This window comes from Ranitomeya imitator, chromosome 5 (genome assembly GCF_032444005.1).
Source record: "Ranitomeya imitator isolate aRanImi1 chromosome 5, aRanImi1.pri, whole genome shotgun sequence".
NCBI classification, from domain to species: domain Eukaryota; kingdom Metazoa; phylum Chordata; class Amphibia; order Anura; family Dendrobatidae; genus Ranitomeya; species Ranitomeya imitator.
Window position 1 is genome coordinate 57,278,672 of NC_091286.1, and position 21,337 is coordinate 57,300,008.

The window sequence follows — 21,337 nt, forward strand, 5'->3', positions numbered from 1 at the left end:
TTCGGCCATGCATGTCAGCAGGAATTGCTCATTGGATCCCGGTGTTGTCTCTGAAGTGCTCGGATACATAGAGGAGTGTGCGGCGTGGTGTGTTTTTGTGACCAGTGAAGTGACTATTCGCCCTCTCTGCTGACTTCTTCCATCACTGATTATCATTTTATACTGAAAGGTGTGGATCCCGAGCTATACGCACTGACAACGGCAAAGGTGGAGTGCTCCAATGCCAGCAGCAAAGTGACTGATGCATTTGCAAGACTGATGTCCACAGCAGAAACCACAAGCACATCGGCAAGGTAAACTCATAAAGACATCAGGTCCCACCGGGTGGATAGTAGTTTCATGTCGCTACAGTGCTACATTAGTCTAAATGACTGGACTTTTTGGAGCCACTTTAAAAATTTCATTTTATGCTCGAATATTTGGTGCTGGGTCACTCACATTAGATAAAAGTAGAACCAAGGGGCTTCTTTAGGATTGGCCGTCCATCTAATGTGTAAGGGGGCCACCTGACTGTCCCCCCCCCCCCCCCGACAGATGGGGATTTCATTCTTTTGTTTGATGGGGAGATAAGTTGAGTGTTCTTGTGTATGGAGAAAGAGTCGGCAGAACTATAGTTCCTCCACTAGCTCTCTAATGTGCATGTCCAGCTTAAGAGGGAAAATGCCATAGAGTTAAAGAAATTGTCCACTACTCGGACAACCCCTTCTGAATCCCTGTGTTCCCCTCCCTGCCCAGTAAAATAACGCTACCACTCCTCTCCGTTGCCTGCGGTGTTGGTACTGGCTTTCCCGAGGCTTGCGTGACATAATGTCATGCAATCCCTGAGGTGAGTCAGCGCTGGCTTCACTCTCTCCCCTTCAGTCAAATTGAGACATCCGAAGGAAGTGGAAGCTGGAGCTCTCTCTTCTTCCGAATGTCAATTATGTCCGTAGTAGAGGAGAATGAAGCCAGCGCTGATTGGCCGCAGGGATCGCATGACGTTAGCAAAAAAGGCAAATGTTATTCTGGGATGTATTAACAGAAGCATACAGTCTAGATCACGTGAAGTCAATGTTGCCCTCTACTCCTCTTTGGTCAGACCTCACCTGGAATACTGTGTCCAGTTTTGGGCACCACATTTTAAAAAAAACATCAACAAACCGGAGCAAGTTCAGAAAAGAGAGACCAGAAAGGTGACCGGTCTGCAAACCATGTCCTATGAGGAACGGTTACAGGATCTGGGAATGTTTAGCTTGCAAAAAAGAAGACTGAGAGGAGACTTAATAGCTGTCTACAAATATCTCACGGGCTGTCACATTGTAGAAGGATCATCTTTATTCTCATTTGCACAAGGAAAGACTGGAAGCAATGGGATGAAACTGAATGGGAGGAGACACAGATTAGATATTAGAAAAACCTTTTTGACAGTTGGGGTACGTGCGCACGTTGCAGTTTAGGCTTAGGAATTTCCGGTGCGGATTCTGCCTCTCCTGGCAGAAAACGCAGCTGCGGATTTGTTGCGTTTTTTGTGCTGATCCGCAGCGTTTTTTGTGCGTTTTTGCTGCATATTTTTTGCAGATTTACTGCATTTTTTTTTTTTACCCCTGTGGTTTTCTATAATGGAATGGGTACAAAAACACTGCAGATCTGCAAAAAAGAAGTGACATGCTACTTCTTTTAAACCGCAGCGTTTCCGCAGCGGATTTTCCGCAACGTGTGCACAGCTTTTTTTCTTTCTCATTGATTTACATTGTACTGTAAATCAATTGCAGATCTGCAGCGTTTCTGCACTTCAAAAAAACGCTGCGGATCCGCAGAGAATTCACAACGGGTGCACATACCCTTAGGGTGATCAATGAGTGGAACAGGCTGCCGCAAGAGGTGAGTTCTCCTTCAATGGAAGTCTTCAAACAGAGGCTGGACAGACACCTGTCTGGGATGATTTAGTGAATCCTGCATTGATGCCCCAGGCGGTCCCCTCCAACTCTAATATTCTGTGATTCTAAAGCCAGTACTGACACCGCTGCAGCGTCATCAGAGTGGGAGTATAGGCGTTACTATTACTGATGGGGAAAGCTGGAGAATCAGAAGGGGTCAAGTCCCCCATATGGGAACCAGGGGCTGTTAGTGTAGCTCTTTTTTTCCTGAACTTGTTCTACATAATAATTTTGGCCAATTCGAGATCTTAATTTGTAAAATCCTTCTAATATGTTAGAATCCGTGTGTATATTACATTTCAGTAGTCGGGGAGGAGGAACCATCAGACGAGTGATCATGCCGCTATGGCTTGGTTACTCTCCTGAGTACAGGGTACATCATCACAAGCCAGCTTTGTCCTCTTCTGACAGGTTGGCAGCTGCCGGCACATTTGCTTTGTCCCAATCAAGCTGGGAAGAGCTTAGCTAATGATGTCCCTTGTCCTCAAGCGTTTCAATGATGCCATACTAGATGTATTTTACCACCATGACTCCCCTGTCGGTTGACTCCTCCTCCTGGACTCCTGGAAGATAATTTGCATACAATTATTAAACGGCCTATTTTAAAAAAAAAAAAAAAAAAAGTCCTGTCTTCTGATATGACGTACAACAACGACTTTTTAGAAAACAAAAGCGCTGATGTACCTGATCAGGTGGTGTAAAAACCTAGTGAGAGGCTTTATGTAAAGTGTGATATTCTGGCTGCGTGCAGTCACCGAAGCTGGAGGAGAACTCCTCAGTGATTCCATAGTCATCCGCTTATAGATTGGAGCATTAAACCTCTGCTAATTGTTTGGGGTTATTTTACAATTATCCGCTCATATACAGCACTATGAGAATCTTTTTTTTCTTTCCGAGGAGACCGAGCTCTCCTCTCGCACCGGGTGCGTTGCATCGAATCTAACCTTGTTGCCGGTTTCTATGGCAACCGAGAAAGTGACTGACTTCCACAGATCTCGCACAACACGCCAGGATTACGCATCCAGACAAGGAGCTGCCGCTGATGACCCGAGCGTTAGCTGCTTATGTAAACCAGCGCTCGCAGTCATTTCTACATATGCTAATTGCGGCTTCGTCGTGAAGCGCGGGAATGTCCCACGGGAAATGTATTGTAGTCTGATCACATGATAACAAAGGCAGAAAAGGAGTAAGGAGACTGCTGAGGGGCGCACGCATGCATGTCCGCCTGTGTCTGCCTGCCGAAAGCTGCAAAACATCTTCCATCCAGCATTTAACCGTTTGTGCCACTGTACATCTTCATTGCAGCTATTCATTATAGCAGTCATTAGGACCTTTTTTTTTTTTGCTTTTATTCTTTTTTTTGCATTTGGCAGAAACAGTTGACGAAATGTAGTTAATTACAGTGGGGCAAAAAAGTATTTAGTCAGTCAGCAATAGTGCAAGTTCCACCACTTAAAAAGATGAGAGGCGTCTGTAATTTACATCATAGGTAGACCTCAACTATGGGAGACAAACTGAGAAAAAAAAATCCAGAAAATCACATTGTCTGTTTTTTTAACATTTTATTTGCATATTATGGTGGAAAATAAGTATTTGGTCAGAAACAAAATTTCATCTCAATACTTTGTAATATATCCTTTGTTGGCAATGACAGAGGTCAAACGTTTTCTGTAAGTCTTCACAAGGTTGCCACACACTGTTGTTGGTATGTTGGCCCATTCCTCCATGCAGATCTCCTCTAGAGCAGTGATGTTTTTGGCTTTTCGCTTGGCAACACGGACTTTCAACTCCCTCCAAAGGTTTTCTATAGGGTTGAGATCTGGAGACTGGTTAGGCCACTCCAGGACCTTGAAATGCTTCTTACGAAGCCATTCCTTCATTGCCCTGGCGGTGTGCTTTGGATCATTGTCATGCTGAAAGACCCAGCCATGTTTCATCTTCAATGCCCTTGCTGATGGAAGGAGGTTTGCACTCAAAATCTCACGATACATGGCCCCATTCATTATTTCATGTACCCGGATCAGTTGTCCTGGCCCCTTTGCAGAGAAACAGCCCCAAAGCATGATGTTTCCACCACCATGCTTTACAGTAGGTATGGTGTTTGATGGATGCAACTCAGTATTCTTTTTTCTCCAAACACGACAAGTTGTGTTTCTACCAAACAGTTCCAGTTTGGTTTCATCACACCATAGGACATTCTCCCAAAACTCCTTTGGATCATCCAAATGCTCTCTAGCAAATTTCAGACGGGCCCGGACATGTACTGGCTTAAGCAGTGGGACACGTCTGGCACTGCAGGATCTGAGTCCATGGTGGCGTAGTGTGTTACTTATGGTAGGCCTTGTTACATTGGTCCCAGCTCTCTGCAGTTCATTCACTAGGTCCCCCCGCGTGGTTCTGGGATTTTTGCTCACCGTTCTTGTGATCATTCTGACCCCACGGGGTGGGATTTTGCGTGGAGCCCCAGATCGAGGGAGATTATCAGTGGTCTTGTATGTCTTCCATTTTCTAATTATTGCTCCCACTGTTGATTTCTTCACTCCAAGCTGGTTGGCTATTGCAGATTCAGTCTTCCCAGCCTGGTGCAGGGCTACAATTTTGTTTCTGGTGTCCTTTGACGGCTCTTTGGTCTTCATCATAGTGGAGTTTGGAGTCAGACTGTTTGAGGGTGTGCACACGTGTCTTTTTATACTGATAACAAGTTTAAACAGGTGCCATTACTACAGGTAATGAGTGGAGGAAAGAGGAGACTCTTAAAGAAGAAGTTACAGGTCTGTGAGAGCCAGAAATCTTGATTGTTTGTTTCTGACCAAATACTTATTTTCCACCATAATATGCAAATAAATTGTTAAAAAAACAGATAATGTGATTTTCTGGATTTTTTTTTCTCAGTTTGTCTCCCATAGTTGAGGTCTACCTATGATGTAAATTACAGACGCCTCTCATCTTTTTAAGTGGTGGAACTTGCACTATTGCTGACTGACTAAATACTTTTTTGCCCCACTGTATATACAATAGCTACGTTTCCTCCTATTAAAAAAAAAAAAAAGAAGCACATTAACATTCTTCGTTTTAACCCTATTCTAATAGTAGTGTCGAATATTACATGAGCCCTGCCATAGATTATCGTATATATCATTCTTGCCATGGAGAATGTTATAGATCACTTTCTCCGTAGAGAATCGGACAGATCGCTCCCTCCGTAGAGAATCGGACAGATCGCTCCCTCCGTAGAGAATCTGATAGATCGCTCCCTCCGTAGAGAATCTGATAGATCGCTCCCTCCGCAGAGAATCTGATAGATCGCTCCCTCCATAGAGAATCTGATAGATCGCTCCCTCCGCAGAGAATCTGATAGATCGCTCCCTCCATAGAGAATCTGATAGATCGCTCCCTCCGTAGAGAATCTGATAGATCGCTCCCTCCGCAGAGAATCTGATAGATCGCTCCCTCCGCAGAGAATCTGATAGATCGCTCCCTCCGTAGAGAATCTGATAGATCGCTCCCTCCGTAGAGAATCTGATAGATCGCTCCCTCCGTAGAGAATCTGATAGATCGCTCCCTCCGTAGAGAATCTGATAGATCGCTCCCTCCGTAGAGAATCGGACAGATCGCTCCCTCCGTAGAGAATCTGATAGATCGCTCCCTCCGCAGAGAATCTGATAGATCGCTCCCTCCGTAGAGAATCTGATAGATCGCTCCCTCCGTAGAGAATCGGACAGATCGCTCCCTCCGTAGAGAATCGGACAGATCGCTCCCTCCGTAGAGAATCGGACAGATCGCTCCCTCCGTAGAGAATCGGACAGATCGCTCCCTCCGTAGAGAATCGGACAGATCGCTCCCTCCGTAGAGAATCGGACAGGTCGCTCCCTCCCTCCGTAGAGAATCGGACAGATCGCTCCCTCCATAGAGAATCGGACAGATCGCTCCCTTCGCAGAGAATCTGACAATCGCTCCCTCCGTAGAGAATCGGACAGATCGCTCCCTCCGTAGAGAATCTGACAATCGCTCCCTCCGTAGAGAATCGGACAGGTCGCTCCCTCCGTAGAGAATCGGCAGGTCGCTCCCTCCCTCCCTCCGTAGAGAATCGGACAGGTCGCTCCCTCCCTCCCTCCGTAGAGAATCGGCAGGTCGCTCCCTCCCTCCCTCCGTAGAGAATCGGACAGGTCGCTCCCTCCCTCCCTCCGTAGAGAATCGGCAGGTCGCTCCCTCCCTCCCTCCGTAGAGAATCGGACAGGTCGCTCGCTGTGTAGGGAGGTGTGGGTGGAACTTCACGGCTCCGTTCACGGTGTAGCGGTGCTGTTCTTGCATTTGACTTTTATTGAAAATGGAGACTATTTTACCCTTGTAGTAGATTACTCTTCCTCTTTAGCTTCTTGACCTGTTTGTTTTAACCTACATTGTGTTTCACCTCTTCCTCGCAGGAAACCTAGAAGGGACGAGAACCTTAGCGAAGAGGCTGCGAAAGTGATTGCCAGCCTCCCCGACCTATCTTTCATGCATGCCAAGGTGTTGATGTTCCCAGTCTCATTAACACCTTTATCGAATTCTCAAGACAAGGCTGATTGATTACACAAAAACTCTGAGAAATAATAAAGAATCCAAAATGCATTGGATGGTTTTTATATCCAAACTTTTTAAAGAGGATGAAAGTGTTCTTGCTTTTTTTCATAAAATCACTTTGGCTGATTTGTCGGTAAGCAGCACTATTAAGGGGATATACACTCTGATGTCTATTTCAACACTGAATACTTCATTTATATGAAAAAAAAATCTTCAAATTAATTTGTATATCAAGGCTAGAGGAAATTTTTTTTTTCTTTATGCTGGGTACATACACTGGGGATCCTTTCTTACGAAAAAAAAAAATCAAAAACAGACAGAAGTGAACATGCAAAACCTTCACTGCCTGTGAGCCTGTCGTGGTGACTTTTTTATTTTATTTTAATTTTTTTTTTTTTTTTTTCACTCCTGGTTGTATTGCAGTTGTTTTACTGTTACATTTACATGTTCAGTGTTGTTACTTTTGTTTTGTTTTTTTTGTGTGTGTTATCTTAAATTTTCCAGAGGTGGAGCTGACTGCAGAATTGGGCTTTAGGAGCATTATAACCTGTAGGGTTTTTTTTGTTGTTGTTCTCTTCTGTAACGTTAGTAAAAAAAAAATTACTTCCCCATTGTTTGCTGGGTGCTAACCAATATGGCTGCCGTTATTGTTCCCTTAGAGGTATACATGTAGTACTATCGCACACTCAATGATGGGGGTGATTACACTGGATGAACTAAGTAATATGGCTGACCGCACCAACACAGGTAGTACTTTCTTATCATACAGATGCCTAGAGCTTAAAACCTTCGTTTTAATTTAATTTTTATTGCATAAATCAATAGTACACATAACAATAAGCAACTTTGTAAATATATTTTATTAGCGAAATCTGCTTATTTCTCTGCCAGGACCGAACATTCATTTTTTAAACGGTCATAATCCGTATTCAGTGAAGACGGATAAGATTCCATGTACATTGAGGAGGGGAGAGGATGATGGAGGCGCTAGAGGCAGAGATCCTACTCCCCTCCATAGTCTACATAGAAGATTATCGCCATCTCCGCAATGAAAAACATCTGACCGATTACACATTTTACCCGATAATTGACACTTTTGAAAATGAAAGCTCAGTCTTGGGAGAGAAAAAAAAAGCAGATTTCTCTAAAAAAGATGTATTACAAAGTTGTTAATTTTCATGTGTACTATGAAACTGGCGACCGTAACATTTTAAGACCCTTTTTATTTGATCCTTAGCCATTCATAAATAGGCTCATGTCTGATCTCTGGCAGTATTTTTTGCCAATTAATGAGCAAATGTATCTAGAATGCAGCATTAAAAATCATCTTTTTCGGCAGCACATACCAAGGATGTGCTGCCAACAAAATACAAATTGTATGGAGACCAAACGGTCATAATAGCAATCATTCGTTCCCACCTACCTGTATAAAAGGGCCTTAAAGGAAACTCGTCATTTGCTATTCTATTTTCCTGCCACTCTAGCTCTGCTAAACCTGGAAGAAGCGATAACGTCCCCGTCCATCAGTCACTCGACTGCCGGAATCTATTGCCTGCAGCTGTCGGGGGGAATGGTGTACAAGAGATCCATGATGGGAAGATATCTCACCCATTATTTACCTGACCGCTGCAGCCAATCATTGGCCTCAGCGGTCATATGCCATGCGCTCATGACGTGTCTGTTTAATTATCAGTAACCCTTCTTAATAGTTAGTGCCAGGTTTAGTAAGGACAAACCTAATGTCAGATTATATTAGAGGCCCACTCCATAGAGGGAAAAAAAGGAATGATGATTTAAAAAAAAAAGTAGTCCGTGATCGTGCGTGTTTCCAGGAGAAGTAACAGAGGAACGAGACGAAGCAGAGTTCTAAGAAAAGACGTTCCAGTGCCATTTCACAGGAAACACAAGTATCTAGTAACACAGACTTATCTGAAGAGATACCGGGTCCTGAATTCTTCGTAACGTAACAGAAGAGATCTGTACAAGGCCCTCCATGTAACGATGCTCTGCAGCCCGTTCCTTGCCAGGAGTAATGGCGTTGGGTTATGCCACTATCTGCCAGGACAGGTTTTCTTACAGGGTTTACAATGAAATGAAACCATCCATTTATGACCATCCACGTGTCTGTCCGCCTCCGTTTTTGTCTGCGTGTTTTTTTTTTTAAAAATACAGTTGCAGTTTTCTGGGGCTTAATCAGCTTGATTTGGGTTAAGAAGGACCAAAATAATATGAATGTGTTTGATTACTGTTCTCGTTTAGTTTTTATTTGTGTCTATTGTTGTACCACTATTCTTCTGATTTGCACAGTGTAAAAATTAAAAAAATAAATAAATTAGAAAATGCATAATCATAGGTTGCTATGGTTTAGGCTGTACATACATTGAAGACTTTGGGATGTAAATTTATGGGAAAATTCCTATGGAAAAAAACAAAAATACAAAAACAAATTTGATCTGTAGCAGCAAGGTCCAAGTGCATGCCCAAGTTCTTTTGAAATGTAAGCGTGTACATTTTCTTTTAGCTTATACAGAAATAATAAAAAAAAAAAAATTAAATAAAAAAAAATTGCTGTTTACTTGGTCTGTAAAGTACGTGATCCGAACATGTCGCAGAATCCACATTTCATGACATTTTCACTAGGTTGTATATTGCGGTCGTACATATCGCCATCTGGTTGGGTGAGTGAGGGATGTCTTACATGTTGTGACTTGTGTCACTTTATAGAAACTGAACATGTCATGCACCTTCCCCACAGGAATTGGTCTATGCGCTTGGGGCGAAGGAAACCTCAAATTTATCACACAAGCCCGGCAGGGGTGGCATAGTTTGTGCTGTCTGTTATGTAAATTATGGTACATTTGTCACGTCCGGCCCAAACTCCAAGCACTTCTTAAAAAGTTAGCAGAGCTGGCTGGGAAAGTATTGCAAAATTTCTGCACCGCTTCGAGCTATGAAAAATGTTACAACTTTTCAAGCAGTGTTACATCAGACTTCTGGTGAAAACTACTCCATAAATCGGAGCCTATGGGCCCGATTCGTCAAAGCTTTGACGCCAAAAGACAGGAATAAAAGCTTTGAAATGCCGCATAATTTAGGTGCAACTCGAAGTTGTGCCAAAATTTTGCTAATTTTTGGAGTCCTTGCATTAGTTTCTCCAGCTCTGCTGAATAGTGGTGGGGTGGGATGGAAGCGCGTCGGGACATGACCACAATGCTTCTGTAAGTCATGACGAGCTGTGGCATCACTACACTAGAAATCTCACTCCATTAGTGAGACTTCTGGTGTGGCGCACGGTAGTACATGACACTAGTCAGAATGTGGGATTTTCATGAATCGGGAGCCCTTGACTCCAGCAAGATGGGCGTGAACGATGCCTTGAAGGTCTTGGATGAATCAGCCCTATGTTTTTCCATTGAATCCATTCTCCGTTCTGTCACCCAAGCTGCGCACTTTAGCTGTCTTTTGATTGGCTGGAGTCTCTTGCTTGCATGGCTCCGCCTCCCTCACTGGTGATTGACAGCACTGTCCTGTCTGGAACAAGTACTGTCGACAGCAAAAGGTCACCAATGAGGGAGGCGGTGCTGGCAAAACTAGTGGGAGTGCACTGAACCTCTTGGCCACACCCAGGATGCACTGAACACCCTAATTAGCATATTTTATTAAACTTTTGTTTCTGCAGAATGAAGGCAGCAATTAGAATAGTAAAGGTAAGATATTTATAGCTGCTTTTTACCCTACGAGGCCTGTATACTGTCAGATTAGGCTGACGGACTCCATTTAATCTTGATTTATTGAAAAATAGAGTAGCTTAAAAATGTACATTAGATGCTGCTCCCAGGACATTATATACATTAGAATATACCATATACAAGGATTATATTATATACAGTTGTGGCCAAAAGTATTGACACCCCTGCAATTCTGTCAGATAATACTCAGTTTCTTCCTGAAAATGATTGCAAACACAAATTCTTTGTTATTATTATCTTCATTTAATTTGTTTTAAATGAAAAAAACACAAAAATAATTGTCCTAAAGCCAAATTGGATATAATTCCACACCAAACATAAAAAAGGAGGTGGAGAAAAATTATTGGCACTGTTCGAAAAATCATCTGATGCTTCTCTAATTTGTGTAATTAACAGCACCTGTAACTTACCTGTGGCACCTAACGGGTGTTGGCAATAACTAAATCACACTTGCAGCCAGTTGACATGGATTGAAGTTGACTCAACCTCTGTCCTGTGTCCTTGTGTGTACCACATTGAGCATGGAGAAAAGAAAGAAGACCAAAGAACTGTCTGAGGACTTGAGAAACCAAATTGTGAGGAAGCATGAGCAATCTCAAGGCTACAAGTCCATCTCCAAAGACCTGAATGTTCCTGTGTCTACCGTGCGCAGTGTCATCATGGAAGTGTAAAGCCCATGGCACTGTGGCTAACCTCCCTAGATGTGGACGGAAAAGAAAAATTGACAAGAGATTTCAACGCAAGATTGTGCGGATGTTGGATAAAGAACCTCATCTAACATCCAAACAAGTTCAAGCTGCTCTGCAGCCCGAGGGTACAACAGTGTCAACCCGTACTATCCGTCGGCGTCTGAATGAAAACGGACTGTATGGTAGGAGACCCAGGAAGACCCCACTTCTTACCCCGAGACATAAAAAAGCCAGGCTGGACTTTGCTAAAACTTACCTGAAAAAGCCTAAAACGTTTTGGAAGAATGTTCTCTGGTCAGATGAGACAAAAGTAGAGCTTTTTGGGCAAAGGCATCAACATAGAGTTTACAGGAGAAAAAAAGAGGCATTCAAAGAAAAGAACACAGTCCCTACAGTCAAACATGGCGGAGGTTCCCTGATGTTTTGGGGTTGCTTTGCTGCCTCTGGCACTGGAATGCTTGACCGTGTACATGGCATTCTGAAGACTACCAACAAATTTTGCAGCATAATGTAGGGCCCAGTGTGAGAAAGCTGGGTCTCCCTCAGAGGTCATGGGTCTTCCAGCAGGACAATGACCCAAAACACACTTCAAAAAGCACTAGAAAATGGTTTGAGAGAAAGCACTGGAGACTTCTAAGGTGGCCAGCAATGAATCCAGACCTGAATCCCATAGATCACCTGTGGAGAGATCTAAAAATGGCAGTTTGGAGAAGGCACCCTTCAAATATCAGGGACCTGGAGCAGTTTGCCAAAGAAGAATGGTCTAAAATTCCAGCAGAGCATTGTAAGAAACTCATTGATGGTTACCGGAAGCGGTTGGTCGCAGTTATTTTGGCAGAAGGTTGTGCAACCAAGTATTAGGCTGAGGGTGCCAATACTTTTGTCTGGCCCATTTTTGTGTGAAATGATCAATGTTTTGCTTTTTGCTTCATTCTCTTTTGTATTTTTTCATTTAAGACAAATTAAATGAGGAAAATAATACCAAAGAATTTGTGATTGCAATCATTTTCAGGAAGAAACTGAGTATTATCTGACAGAATTGCCGGGGTGTTAATACTTTAGGTCACAACTGTAAATATGGGCTTTATAAGTAACGAAATACAGCATGACTCTGAAATGCTATAATATGCAAGTATTGAATATATAAAATCTGAATTTCAATGAATAAATCTGTCAATGTTTTTTGTGACAATGGGCTTTACACACTTTGTTTTTTAATGAAGCTCTTAACCCCTTAGCGACCTCCGATACGCCTTTTAACGGCGGCCGCTAAGGGTACTTAAACCACAGCGCCGTTAATTAACGGCGCTGTGGAAAAAGTCCATAGCGCCCCCCAGAGGCCGATTTTCTCCGGGGTCTCTGCTGCCGGGGGTAGCCGAGACCCCAGAGAACATGATTCGGGGGTTTTTTAACCCACCCCGCATTTGCGATCGCCGGTAATTAACCGTTTACCGGCGATCGCAAAAAAAAAAAGCGATCTCTTTTTCATTTCTCTGTCCTCCGATGTGATCGCACATCGGAGGACAGAGAAAAGGGGTCCCAGGTGGCCCCCCAATACTCACCTAGCTCCCCCGATGCTCCTCGTGTCTCCCGGTGGGCGCCGCCATCTTCAAAATGGCGGGCGCATGCGCAGTGCGCCCGCCGGCCGGCACCGGGAGAATCTTTGGGGTCTAGGCTGCCGGGGGTAGCCGAGACCCCAAAGAGCATGATCGGGGTCGGTATTACCGACCCCTGTTTTGCGATCGCCGGTAATTAACTGTTTACCGGCGACCGCAAAAAAAAAAAAAAAGTAAAGTGTAATTCTCTGTCCTCTGATGTGATCGCACATCAGAGGACAGAGAAATAGGGGGATTCGGGGACCCTAGCATACTCACCTAGGTCCCTGGATCCTCTTGCTGCTCCTCCTGGCCGCCGGCAGAAGAACATGGCGGACGCATGCGCAGTGCGCCCGCCATCTGTCTCCATCTGCCGGCCGGCAGGAGAACAGCGGTTAGGGGTAGGGTTAGGGCTAGGGGTAGGGTTAGGGCTAGGGTTGGGGCTAAATTTAGGGTTAGGGTTGGGGCTAAATTTAGGGTTAGGCTTCTTTCATACTTACGTCGGTACGGGGCCGTCGCAATGCGTCGGCCCGACATACCGACGCACGTTGTGAAAATTGTGCACAACGTGGGCAGCAGCTGTAGTTTTTCAACGCATCCGCTGCCCAATCTATGTCCTGGGGAGGAGGGGGCAGAGTTACGGCCACGCATGCGCGGTCAGAAATGGCGGATGCGACGTACAAAAAAACGTTTCATTGAACTTTTTTTGCGCCGACGCTCCGCCAAAACACAACTGATCCAGTGCACGACGGACGCGACGTGTGGCCATCCGTCACGATCTGTCGGCAATACAAGTCTATGGGCAAAAAACGCATCCTGCGGGCACATTTGCAGGATCCGTTTCTTGTCCAAAACGACGGATTGCGACGGAATGCCAAACGACGCAAGTGTGAAAGTAACCTTAGGGTTGGGGCTAAAGTTAGGGCTAGGGTTGGGGCTAAAGTTAGGGTTAGAGCTGGGATTAGGCTTAGGGTTTGGATTAGGGTTGGTATTAGGGTTAGGGTTGGCATTAGGGTTACGCTTGGGATTAGGGTTAGGTTTGGGATTAGGGTTAAGGTTATGGTTGTGATTAGGGGTGTATTGGGATTAGGGTTAGGTTTGAGGCTAGGGTTGAGATTAGGATTAGGGGTGTGTTGGATTTAGGGTTTTGATTAGGGTTATGGTTAGGGTTGACATTAGGGTTGTTTTGGGGTAAAGGTTGTGATTATGGTTAGGGTTAGTGATTAGGATTATGAATCAGGTTGGGATTAGGGTTAGGGGTGTGTTGGGGTTAGGGTTGGAGCTAGAATTGGGGGGTTTCCACTGTTTAGGTACATCAGGGGGTCTCCAAACACAACAGCCAATTTTGCGCTCAAAAAGTCAAATGGTGCTCCGTCCCTTCTGAGCTCTGCCGTGCGCCCAAACAGTGGGTTACCCCCACATATGGGGCATCAGCGTACTCGGGATAAATTGGACAACAACTTCTGGGGTCCAATTTCTCTTGTTACCCTTGTGAAAATAAAAACTTGGGGGCTACAAAATCTTTTGTGGAAAAAAAAATATTTTTTATTTTCACGACTCTGCATTCTAAACTTCTGTGAAGCACTTGGGCATTCAAAGTTCTCACTACACATCTAGATAAGTTCCTTGGGGGGTCTAGTTTCCAAAATGGGGTCACTTGTGGGGGGTTACTACAGTTTAGGTACATCAGGGGCTCTGCAATCGCAACATAATGCCCACAGACCTATCAAAGTCTGCATTCCAAAAAGGCGCTCCTTCCCTTCCGAGCTCTGCCGTGCGCCCAAACAGTGGTTTACCCCCACATATGGTGCATCAGCGTACTCGGGATAAATTGGACAACAACTTTTGGGGTCCAATTTCTCTTGTTACCCTTGTGAAAATAAAAACTTGGGGGCTAAAAAATCTTTTTTGTGGAAAAAAAAATATTTTTTATTTTCACGGCTCTGCATTATAAACTTCTGTGAAGCACTTGGGCATTCAAGGTTCTCACCACACATCTAGATAAGTTCCATGGGGGGTCTAGTTTCCAAAATGGGGTCACTTGTGGGGGATTTCTACTGTTTAGGCACATCAGGGGCTCTCCAAACGCGACATGGCGTCCGATCTCAATTCCAGCCAATTCTACATTGAAAAAGTAAAACGGCACTCTTTCTCTTCCAAGCTCTGCGGTGCACCCAAACAGTGGTTTACCCCCACATATTGGGTATCGACGTACTCAGGAGAAATCGAACAACAACTTTAGTGGTCTAATTTCTCCTGTTACCCTTGTGAAAATAAAAATTTGTGGGCAAAAAGATCATTTTTGTAGAAAAAATGCAAATTTTTTTTTTCACGGCTCTACGTTATAAACTTCTGTGAAGCACACGGGGGTTCAAAGTGCTCGCCACACATCTAGATAAGTTCCTTAAGGGGTCTAGTTTCCAAAATGGGGTCACTTGTGGGGGATTTCTACTGTTTAGGCACATCAGGGGCTCTCCAAACGCGACATGGCGTCCAATCTCAATTCCAGCCAATTCTACATTGAAAAAGTAAAACGGCGCTCCTTCACTTCCAAGCTCTGCGGTGCGCCCAAACAGTGGTTTACCCTCACATATGGGGTATCGACGTATTCAGGAGAAATCGCACAACAACTTTTGTGGTCTAATTTCTCCTGTTACCCTTGTGAAAATAAGAATTTGTGGGCGAAAAGATCATTTTTGTGTAAACAAAAGCAATTTTTTATTTTCACGGCTCTACGTTATAAACTTCTGTGAAGCACTTGGGGGTTCAAAGTGCTCACCACACATCTAGATAAGTTCCTTAAGGGGTCTAGTTTCCAAAATGGTGTCACTTGTGGGGAGTTTCCACTGTTTAGGCACATCAGGGGCTCTCTAAACGTGACATGGCGTCCAATCTCAATTCCAGCCAATTCTGCATTGAAAAAGTCAAACGGCGCTCCTTCACTTCTAAGTTCTGCGGTGCGCCCTAACAGTGGTTTACCCCCACATATGGGGTATTGGCGTATTCAGGAGAAATTGCACAACAAAATTTATGGTTACATTTCTGTTTTTACACTTGTGAAAATAAAAAAAATGGTTCTGAATTAAGATGTTTGCAAAAAAAAGTTAAATGTTCATTTTTTCCTTCCACATTGTTTCAGTTCCTGTGAAGCACGTAAAGGGTTAATAAACTTCTTGAATGTGGTTTTGAGAACCTTGAGGGGTGTAGTTTTTAGAATGGTGTCACACTTCATTATTTTCTATCATATAGACCCCTCAAAATGACTTCAAATGTGATGTGGTCCCTAAAAAAAAAATGGTGTTGTAAAAATGAGAAATTGCTGGTCAACTTTTAACCCTTATAACTCCCTAACAAAAAAAAATTTTGTTTCCAAAATTGTGCTGATGTAAAGTAGACATGTGGGAAATGTTATTTATTAACTATTTTTCGTGACATATCTCTCTGATTTAACCCCTTTCTGTCATTAGACGTACTATTGCGTCCATGTGGGGTGGGCTTTACTTCCCAAGGACGCAATAGTACGTCATATGCGATCGGCAGCGCTCACGGGGGGAGCGCCGCCGATCGCGGCCGGGTGTCAGCTGTTTATCGCAGCTGACATCCGGCACTATGTGTCAGGAGCGGTCACGGACCGCCCCCGGCACATTAACCCCCGGCACACCGCGATCAAAGATGATCGCGATGTGCCGGCGGTACAGGGAAGCACCGCGCAGGGAGGGGGCTCCCTGCGGGCTTCCCTGAGCCCCCCGCAGCAACGCGATGTGATCGCGTTGCTGCGAGGGTCTCACCTCCCTCCCTGCTCCCTCCAGCCCCGGATCCAAGATGGCCGCGGATCCGGGTCCTGCAGGGAGGGAGGTGGCTTCACAGAGCCTGCTCAGAGCAGGCACTGTGAAGCAGCCTGCACTCCTATCAGATCAGTGATCTGACAGAGTGCTGTGTAAACTGTCAGATCACTGATCTGTGATGTCCCCCCCTGGGACAAAGTAAAAAAGTAAAAAAAAAAAATTTCAAATGTGTAAAAAAAATAAAAAAAAAATATTCCAAAATAATGAAAAAAAAAAAAAAATATTATTCCCATAAATACATTTCTTTATCTAAATAAAAAAAAAAAAACAATAAAAGTACACATATTTAGTATCGCCGCGTCCGTAACGGCCCGACCTATAAAACTGGCCCACTAGTTAACCCCTTCAGTAAACACCGTAAGAAAAAAAAAAAAAAAACGAGGCAAAAAACAACGCTTTATTATCATACCGCCGAACAAAAAGTGGAATAACACGCGATCAAAAAGACAGATATAACTAACCATGGTACCGCTGAAAGCGTCATCTTGTTCCGCAAAAAACGAGCCGCCATACAGCATCATCAGCAAAAAAATAAAAAAGTTATAGTCCTGAGAATAAAGTGATGCAAAAATAATTATTTTTTCTATAAAATAGTTTTTATCGTATAAAAGCGCCAAAACATAAAAAAATGATATAAATGAGGTATCGCTGTAATCGTACTGACCCGAAGAATAAAACTGCTTCATCAATTTTACCAAACGCGGAACGGTATAAACGCCTCCCCCAAAAGAAATTCATGAATAGCTGGTTTTTGGTCATTCTGCCTCACAAAAATCGGAATAAAAAGCGATCAAAAAATGTCACATGCCCGAAAATGTTACCAATAAAAACATCAACTCGTCCCGCAAAAAACAAGACCTCACATGACTCTGTGGACCAAAATATAGAAAAATTATAGCTCTCAAAATGTGGTAACGCAAAAAATATTTTTTGCAATAAAAAGCGTCTTTCAGTGTGTGACGGCTGCCAATCATAAAAATCCGCTAAAAAACCCGATATAAAAGAAAATCAAACCCCCCTTCATCACCCCCTTAGTTAGGGAAAAATTTAAAAAATTTATTTATTTCCATTTTCCCGTTAGGGCTAGGGTTAGGGCTAGGGCTAGGGTTAGGGCTAGGGTTAGGGTTAGGTTTAGGGCTAGGGTTAGGGCTAGGGTTAGGGTTAGGGTTAGGGCTAGGGTTAGGGCTAGGGTTAGGGCTAGGGTTAGGGCTAGGGCTAGGGTTAGGGCTAGGGTTAGGGCTAGGGTTAGGGTTAGGGCTAGGGTTAGGGCTAGGGTTAGGGCTAGGGCTAGGGTTAGGGTTAGGGCTAGGGCTACAGTTTGGGTTGGGGCTAAAGTTACAGTTAGGGTTTAGATTACATTTACGGTTGGGAATAGGGTTGGGATTAGGGTTAGGGGTGTGTCAGGGTTAGAGGTGTGGTTAGGGTTACTGTTGGGATTAGGGTTAGGGGTGTGTTTGGATTAGGGTTTCAGTTATAATTGGGGGGTTTCCACTGTTTAGGCACATCAGGGGCTCTCCAAACGCGACATGGCGTCCGATCTCAATTCCAGCCAATTCTGCGTTGAAAAAGTAAAACAGTGCTTCTTCCCTTCCGAGCTCTCCTGTGTGCCCAAACAGGGGTTTACCCCAACATATGGGGTATCAGCGTACTCAGGACAAATAGGACAACAACTTTTGGGGTCCAATTTCTCCTGTTACCCTTGGGAAAATACAAAACTCGGGGCTAAAACATATTTTTTGTGGGAAAAAAAAAGATTTTTTATTTTCACGGCTCTGCGTTATAAACTGTAGTGAAACACTTGGGGGTTCAAAGTTCTCACAACACATCTAGATTAGTTCCCTGGGGGTCTAGTTTCCAATATGGGGTCACTTGTGGGGGGTTTCTACTGTTTAGGTACATTAGGGGTTCTGCAAACGCAATGTGACGTCTGCAGACCATTCCATCTAAGTCTGCATTCCAAATGGCGCTCCTTCCCTTCCGAGCTCTGCCGTGCGCTCAAACGGTGGTTTCCCCCAACATACGGGGTATCAGCGTACTCAGGACAAATTGGACAACAACTTTTGGGGTCGAATTTCTCCTCTTACCCTCGGGAAAATACAAAACTGGGGGCTAAAAAATAATTTTGGGGGGAAAGATTTTTTTTTTTAATTTTCACGGCTCTGCGTTACAAACTGTAGTGAAACACTTGGGGGTTCAAAGCTATCACAACACATCTAGATGAGTTCCTTAGGGGGTCTAGTTTCCAAAATGGTGTCACTTGTGGGAGGTTTCTACTGTTTAGGTACATTAGGGGCTCTGCAAATGCAATGTGACACCTGCAGACCATTCCATCTAAGTCCTCATTCCAAATGGAGCTCCTTCCCTTCCGAGCCCTCCCATGCGCCCAAACAGTGGTTCCCCCCCACATATGGGGTATCAGCGCACTCAGGACAAATTGGACAACAAATTGTGGGGTCGAATTTCTCCTGTTACCCTCGGGAAAATACAAAACTGGGGGCTAAAAAATAATTTTTGTGGGAAAAAATTTTTGTTTTATTTTTACGGCTCTCCATTATAAACTTCTGTGAAGCCCTTGGTGGGTCAAAGTGCTCAGCACACATCTAGATAAGTTCCTAAGGGGGTCTACTTTCCAAAATGGTGTCACTTGTGGGGGGTTTCTACTGTTTAGGTACATTAGGGGCTCTGCAAACGCAATGTGACACCTGCAGACCATTCCATCTAAGTCTGCATTCAAATGGCACTCCTTCCCTTCTGAGCCCTCCCATGTGCCCAAACAGTGGTTCCCCCCACATATGGTGTATCATCGCACTCAGGACAAATTGGGCAACAAATTTTGGGGTCCAATTTCTCCTGTTACCCTCAGGAAAATACAAAACTGGGGGCTAAAAAAATAATTTTTGTGGGAAAAAAATTTTGTTTTATTTTTACGGCTCTGCATTATAAACTTCTGTGAAGCACTTGGTGGGTCAAAGTGCTCACCACACCTCTAGATAAGTTCCTTAGGGGGTCTACTTTCCAAAATGGTGTCATTTGTGGGGGGTTTCAATGTTTAGGCACATCAGTGGCTCTTCAAACGCAACATGGCGTCCCATCTCAATTCCTGTCAATTTTGCTTTGAAAAGTCAAACGGCGCTCCTTCCCTTCCGAGCTCTCCCATCCACCCAAACAGTGGTTTACCCCCACATATGGGGTATCAGCGTACTCAGGACAAATTGTACAACAACTTTTAGGGTCCAATTTCTTCTCTTACCCTTGGGAAAATAAAAAATTGGGGGCAAAAAGATAATTTTTGTGAAAAAATATGATTTTTTATTTTTACGGTTCTACATTATAAACTTCTGTGAAGCACTTGGTGGGTCAAAGTGCTCACCACACCTCTAGATAAGTTCCTTAGGGGGTCTACTTTCCAAAATGGTGTCACTTGTGGGGGGTTTCAATGTTTAGCCACATCAGGGGCTCTCCAAACGAAACATGGCGTCCCATCTCAATTCCAGTCAATTTTGCATTGAAAAGTCAAATGGCACTCCTTCGCTTCCGAGCTCTGCCATGCGCCCAAACAGTGGTTTACCCCCACATGTGGGGTATTGGCATACTCAGGACAAATTGTACAACAATGTTTGGGGTCCATTTTCTCCTGTTACCCTTGGTAAAATAAAACAAATTGGAGCTGAATTAAATTTTTTGTGAAAAAAAGTTAAATGTTCATTTTTATTTAAACATTCAAAAAATTCCTGTGAAGCACCAGAAGGGTTAATAAACTTCTTGAATATGGTTTTGAGCACCTTGAGGGGTGTAGTTTTTAGAATGGTGTCACACTTGGGTATTTTCTATCATATAGACCCCTCAAAATGACTTCAAATGAGATGTGGTCCCTAAAATAAAATGGTGTTGTAGAAATGAGAAATTGCTGGTCAACTTTTAACCCTTATAACTCCCTAACAAAAAAAAATTTTGTTTCCAAAATTGTGCTGATGTAAAGTAGACATGTGGGAAATGTTATTTATTAAGTATTTTGTGTGACATATCTCTGTGATTTAATTGCATAAAAATTCAAAGTTGGAAAATTGCGAAATTTTCATAATTTTCGCCAAATTTCCGTTTTTTTCACAAATAAACGCAGGTACTATCAAATAATTTTTACCATTGTCATGAAGTACAATATGTCACGAGAAAACAATGTCAGAATCACCAGGATCCATTGAAGCGTTCCAGAGTTATAACCTCATAAAGGGACAGTGGTCAGAATTGTAAAAATTGGCCCGGTCATTAACGTGCAAACCACCCTTGGGGGTAAAGGGGTTAAGGGCATAAAAATACAAAGTTTGAAAATTGCAAAATTTTAAAAATTTTCGCCATATTTCCGTTTTTTTCATAAATAATCGCAAGTAATATCGAAGAAATGTTACCACTAACATGAAGTACAATATGTCACGAAAAAACAGTCTCAGAATCAGCGGGATCCGTTGAAGCATTCCAGAGTTATAACCTCATAAAGTGACAGTGGTCAGAATTGCAAAAATTGGCTCGGTCATTAAGTACCAAATTGGCTCTGTCACTAAGGGGTTAAAATGGTACAAACCGGAAACTATACGATTATTTCCGTATTGAATTCCCTTCTATACTTTTCAATACGTCTCCCATTGAGAATAATGGAGAAAAAGAAATACACAACTTTCCTTCCTTTAAAAAAAAAAAACAAAAAAAAAAAAACTCGATATGACCTAAATCTGACCGAACATAGTCAAAAGAACATTTTATGTTTTTACATGTACACCTTTACATGCACTGTCATATGTCTGAAGAATGTATTTTTTTTTTTTTGCAGTTTTAACATATACATTTAATAGCAGATTGAAATGGTATACGTGTGAAGCTAGCCTGCGTCCGATTGGTTGTTACTATGAAGATTACTATTGCAGCCAGTAGGGGGCGCTGGTTATTTTCTTCACAACAGAAGTCCCTAGAAATTCCACATGCAGA

At 43.4% G+C, this 21,337-nt stretch overlaps 1 protein-coding gene across 2 annotated transcripts in view; it reads left to right on the plus strand.

Moving 5' to 3' along the window:
- AFTPH (aftiphilin) overlaps positions 1-8,826 on the plus strand; it is a 62,239-nt gene extending 53,413 nt beyond the window's left edge. For both annotated transcript variants that reach the window (XM_069768711.1, XM_069768710.1), the window contains 2 exons: positions 170-293; positions 6,341-8,826. In XM_069768711.1, the coding sequence (XP_069624812.1) occupies positions 170-293; positions 6,341-6,485 (269 nt within the window). In that variant the 3' untranslated portion in view covers positions 6,486-8,826. The remainder of the gene's footprint in view (positions 1-169; positions 294-6,340) is intronic.
- The last annotated feature ends 12,511 nt before the right edge of the window (positions 8,827-21,337 follow it).